Below are 5,864 nucleotides of genomic sequence, written 5' to 3'. Positions count from 1 at the left end.
TTTTATTCTTATTGTCGGGTTAAAATGATACTCTACTTACTTAGACATTTATTTATGGGAATCTTCGCGCTGGCAAGCATACTGCCTCGTGCTGAGGACATGAAGAGGAGTGTTGCACACTTTTTCACTTTTGCCTTTCAGGCAACCGCTGAACGACAAGAATAAGACTGACCCAGAAAACTTGGGCGAAAGCCTCGATCCGTGAATCCGTGAGTGCGTGAAAACCAACAGCAATTAAAACTAATTGTCAGCGCGTAAAAACGCACAAGCGCGCCCTTTGAATTATAATGACTCCAGGATGACGAAAGAAAGTGATGGCTGTCTCCCTGATGTTGAACATGAGGACGTCGTCTCACAAAGCATTCGAAATGACTTTCAAGGATTAATGCATGAAAGGGCCGCAGATTCAGCAACCCAGAAACAAGCGAAGAGTGAGTCGCATATCATTATCCACATTTCCATTAGCCATCGCGCATTTTCTGAATAATCCATCGGTCATTCTGCATAGCTTCCGGTTATTCCCCCACAAATCTGAGTGTTTTTAACAAAAGTCTCTCGAGTACTTGTGTTTAAAATCTTTTTCGAGACCACCGAGATATTGAACGGTGCGGCGGTTACATGGACGCTCAGCATTTGCTCTCATTGAAATCAAATTGATGCTTTGTCGCGGCGACCTGTCGGAAGTCAATAAAATACCCCAGATGTTATCGGCTTCCAGGCCCGTGCGTTGCTTGTCCCGTGCTGCATCTTCTGGTGCGGGTTCCGAACCAGTTTACCGAGCCAGACAAATGCCACGCTTGTTGGATCTACTTGATTACAACACGATTCAGTGTATAGTTCCGGCCAACCATAAGAATACTTTACACCCTATGTCCTAGAAAGAGTACAACCTAAGGCTGTGGTTTAACTATATCTAAGTGGCAAATAAAAGCAACGAACGTGCCGCAAGCAGCGAGTGTGGTGCACGGTCGAAAGGCTGACTTTCAGTAAATCAATTGTCAACAAAGTGGATCATTCAAAGTAGAAAACAGGTGCGGACGTCAAATTTTCAGTGGTTCGCGGGTTCCTCGCTGACCATGTAAAGCATTCTGCTTTGAAATATGCCATATCGGATTTCAGTAACGCGCAGGTGGGAAAAAATCAGCATGGCCCGAATGATTTGGTGAGGGTTGTCTTGAATATTTTGGACGGCTCAGCATGGTTTCTTATTTTGTCACAGTTGTTCAGATTATCACAGCAAAACCATCGAGAAGTCCGGTGGATTTTTCTTCATGATGCAGTCCAGTTGCACGTTCACCCAGTGCATAGGTGTGGGTAGCAAAGGGGATGGCTCAGCGGTTAGAGCGCAGATTTCCTTACCGGTTCGAACCCGAACACTGCATCCTGACTTTCCCTGAATGGGCTTGGCAACCTAGCATTATCCCAGCCGTCTTACTCCGGTTAGTTGTCAGCTAGGCACCGGAAGGGTGTTACAGCTTAACGATTATCTTGTTATTACACTTGTTAGCCAGTGTTTTGCCTTGTTTATCTAATGGTGAAGCCTGCTTGCTTAGGTTAACCTCAATAGACTTCGCGAATTTACGGCCTCGGTTGAACGGAACCAAATGAGAGCTGATGAAGTTCGCATTGCGTAAACAGCATTGATCTGAGACCCATGTTCTGAAAGTTGTGTCGTGACTCGGTCTCAGAAAAAAGAGTCATCCTGAATTTTGAATAATTTTATATTCATTGTTTTTAAAATCGGAGTGTTTTCGCTGCGGTCTCCATGATGTTTTCAAAATTTAACAGTGGGCTTCACATATCCTACATCGAGCACTTCATATTTTTCTGCGTCGCAATACAAGCAAAGGTATAATCTGTGATCCTCCTTAATGAGCTGCACAATAATTCCCGCGAAACCGTAAAGAATTACCTCTCGCCTGAGTTCACCAGATCAGTAGTGCCGAAGTACGTCGAATGGTTTTCGGAAGAAAACTCGCTCTCGATAGATGGACTGATCGTATTCCATGGGTTGCGCTGACTTGGCCACGTGCTCCGCATGCCAGTTGACCGACTTCCTCGAAGGGCTCTTTTCGCACAACCACGTGAAGGGTGGAAGTGAGCCAGAGCAGTTCAAACAATGACTTGGCAGTGAAGTATGAAAGCCATTACGAGCAACCTCAATAGCCCTGGTCATTGCCGTCTCCCTGGACGGAGATCCCAAAACAGACCACGTCAATGGTGAGGGACATTGTCATATACGCCCCAGTCACGTTCTCAATGGCGCGCATACATCCAAGCCATTGCATGCACTGTATAGCTCCCCTCCCAATCGCCCGGACATACCGGTGTTTACTCAGCACTTATACCAGCTGCGGCATCGGATGCCAGCCAAAATTGCTGTACAACAAGTATGCGGTTCTCCCCGCTGCTGATGATGATGACGATGGTGATGGGACGCGAGTCTGTGGGAGATCACTGCTTAGCTGATTGTGAATAGTCGTACACTTTTGAGAACAGTGGTCCCGAAGGAAAGTTTAAGCTGTTTTGTTTGGACTATTCCACCTTAACTATCCAAACAACGTCCTTAAGACAAGTAGCTTGATGAACGATGATCCGCCGATACTATGGTAACTGCTTCACTGAAGTTGCCTTTCATCCCACTTCCACATTCTTTCGGTCTGCCAGCGCGCGTGCGCCCTTTTAATCATTCATATGAAGTTTCAGTCTCCCGTTGCCGAGCAAAGCTATTTTCGTTCCTCATTCCCCTCCGGAACTACATGTTTTTGGAACACTCCTTTACTTAATTTTTTCCTAACCTCTTGTAATCTTCAACTTTTGAAAACAAGTTAATGTTAATCTGTTCGGACCTATATTATTCCCCACAGTTGCGCTGTTTACTACCCACGAAAGTAGTTTTCACAGGTTATTTCGTAATTTTAATCAACTCGGTATCTTTCAATCTTATATGTGATCGCTGACCGTTTGTTCCCCTTTCCCTTGTTAACAATTTTTGAATGGCGAAATAACACCAGTGTTCCCAGTCTCTGTTGAGCTCCTTCAGTTATTTCGCAAGAGCCTAAATGACACCACAGTACGATCACGTAACAAGACTATGGATTATGCACCTCTGATCCAGTGAGATATAGTGGGGATACCTACCCATCCAGTTGATCAGTTTCTTCCTCTTCGAAGTTCCCACATTTGAACTGCTCCGTATTGTATTGTGGCAATTTCACGTTTATCCTGCAAATGAGAATACCGTCATGCCTCATCGACCGTCGTGTGCTTCCATCGGCTGTCACTCTACTTTCATGCAGCAGAGAAGTTGAGGGAAAACAGGCCACTGATGATGCCTCCCTTCTTCCTCTCTCACACTTTCTCCTCCCACAGCCCATTATTAACTCTCGTCTTGCTTGCCGTAATTACACGCCACCATTCACATCTGTTTCTTCATGCCTGCTATTCAATGCCTCTCTCATATTATCGCGATCTCAACTTCCCAAATCTTGGGCAATTGGTCAGTGTTTGCGCACACCGTTGATGGCTTATTGATAGACGTTTGATACATTTCTGAGATCCAGCTAAGCTTTTTGCATCGTCACTGTCCTGAATTCAGTCGTCATCATCATCGACAGCATGACATCAGTGTTCAACACTGATGTTTCACTGCCGGACTTTGTGTAATTCCTCAACGGTTTCACTTGAATGCGCAGTTGTCCGTTCAACTCTTAGGAATTGTCAAGTCGGCCCAAACACCCCAGGCTGTTTGCAGGCCTACTGAAACCAGCGTAAAGAAACAGACTGTGCAATTACGTCAACAAACTGATATACCGACTGTGCGTCAACTGCACTGTAGTGAATAGAGGTAAAGCTGTTCCTGGAATCTTTGCCGACCGTTGAGGAAATACGACTTCCTGCGGAAAGGCAGGAGAGTTGGACGAGACATGCTTGCATCAGGACTACTCAAGTACGGTGGCCGACTTTGAAGGGCGCACTTCTTCATTTAACCGCAATCGGATGAAAGTAGGTTCTACCTAAATTCAAGACCACTCTACGAAGGAAAACAAAGCAAGACTTCACTTGACAGCTACACAGGTATAGCCTGCTGAATCATGCCAGTAACGTCATGAGTGGTCTATTTGAGTTTGGGGCTGGTTCTGGTTAGGGATGGTTCCCTCTATTCGGGAAATCGCAACTGCGAATGAACAGTCTGTCATTAGCACAGAACTGCAGCAGGCGTTCTTTAGCTGGATGCTCCGTGTCTAATCCAAGACGACTACTCAGTTCAACCCCAGCAGCTCTATGCCTACGTCTGTTAGGTTCATATAAGCGACCTGAACCATGTCTGAGCTTTTATTCCGTTGTCTTGGGTATAATCAGACATATAGTCCATGAGGGGTCCAATGCGGCACGATACAGATGGAACCACGAGCCTCACCTTATCGACCTCACAAACTTCTCGCGGGTCTAGCCAAAAACAGCTTAGAGGTAACTACCTCTGAGTGTCCATTCACGTGGCTACGCTTCCGCTCGATAACGAGATATAACACTCACCCAGGGCATATCCATTTGCAGTGGCCTCTGTATCACCAGAGGGGGGCTGCCGTAGGGAGTTGCGTTCTTGCTGTCCGTTTCTTTCCAGATTGACTGACAGCGCTTGGAAGTGTAGACAGCTCAGAATGCCCAAAATAGGCCAGCACCAAGTCCCCTCCCTCATCCACTATCTTCTGTTCATTTCATTGTAAGGCTTGAAATATGATAAGATAAACTTTATGGTTGCACAGCAGTGAAGCATCAGCGTCAACACTGATGTCTCCGATGATGATGGGTCATCTTCATCGGGACACAAGTACCGTATTTGACTGACCACCCAGTCGCTCTATTCCTGCATACAACGTCATCATCATCAGAGACACCAACATCATTGTTGACGCTCATGCCTTACTGCTGTACAAACACAAAGTTCATCTAATTATATTTAAAACCTTGGAGTGAAAAGAAGAGAAAAAAGGGTGGGTGTCCTATGTCAAGTATTTTGAGTTGCCTACACCTTCAAATACTCAGTCGGACAATCTGGAAAGCGACTAACAGAACGGAAGCCACTGACATCGATCAGCTACCATTTCTTGCAATGTCTCCAGCCAAACGCAGACAAAACCGCACCCCATCTTGCAAGGCATACGACACCAACAACACCCAACCTCTTCGTAATCCCTCCCACACCCTTCTCCCAAGTTATACTTTGTCCACCTCGCGATTTGTGCTATTCTGAAGCGGACACGGAGAACAACACTCTGTTCGGTAGTCGGTGTTTCGGTGTGCGTGTCACGTGACCGAATCGTCGCGGTTGATGGTGCTGGATGTTTTCCGTGATTGATGTAACTGCTGCACAACCAAATACCCATTTTCTGATCGCCTTGTTACTAACGCGTTGACCTTATTCAGAACCAGAAACGCTTATGAGGCATTGGTGGTCAAAAACTTGATGAGACATCACATCTATCCGCAGAGGTCACGTCTCATAGCCATACATCAACATAGCTCTTACCGTAACCTACTACATGCGACTCTTCAGACCCAGTTGTATATCTTTTTGACGCCACAAGTGACGCAAATTAGGGCGTTAGCTGTCAGCGTCAAGGTTCCACGTGGGCTGGGATAATGCCAGGGTGCTAAGACCTAGACGGAGGACGAGTAGGGTCCTCATCCAAAGCCTTAGATTCAAAAGCCTCACCGCAATTTAGCGGTGCTTAGCGGGAACTACCTACGGCCTCGGAGGTCTACGAAAGCCTCACCTTTAGCGGTGCTTAGCGGGAACTACCTACGGCCTCGGAGGTCTACGACTGCATATGTTCTCTCAAGCGCCACCGAGCTCCCTCCCG

General features: G+C 46.4%; 1 protein-coding gene across 1 annotated transcript in view; it reads left to right on the top strand.

Moving 5' to 3' along the window:
* Positions 1–253: 253 nt before the first annotated feature.
* T265_00417 (hypothetical protein) overlaps positions 254–5,864 on the top strand; it is a gene marked incomplete at both ends in the record, with an annotated part of 35,987 nt that continues 30,376 nt past the window's right edge. The window contains one exon of the mRNA XM_009164190.1: positions 254–431. Within this exon, the coding sequence (XP_009162454.1) occupies positions 299–431 (133 nt within the window). The remainder of the gene's footprint in view (positions 432–5,864) is intronic.

The sequence above is a fragment of the Opisthorchis viverrini genome, assembly GCF_000715545.1.
Source record: "Opisthorchis viverrini unplaced genomic scaffold opera_v5_4, whole genome shotgun sequence".
NCBI classification, from domain to species: domain Eukaryota; kingdom Metazoa; phylum Platyhelminthes; class Trematoda; order Opisthorchiida; family Opisthorchiidae; genus Opisthorchis; species Opisthorchis viverrini.
The sequence above is the reverse complement of the archived record's forward strand: the minus strand, read 5'-3'. Positions and strand labels throughout refer to the sequence as shown.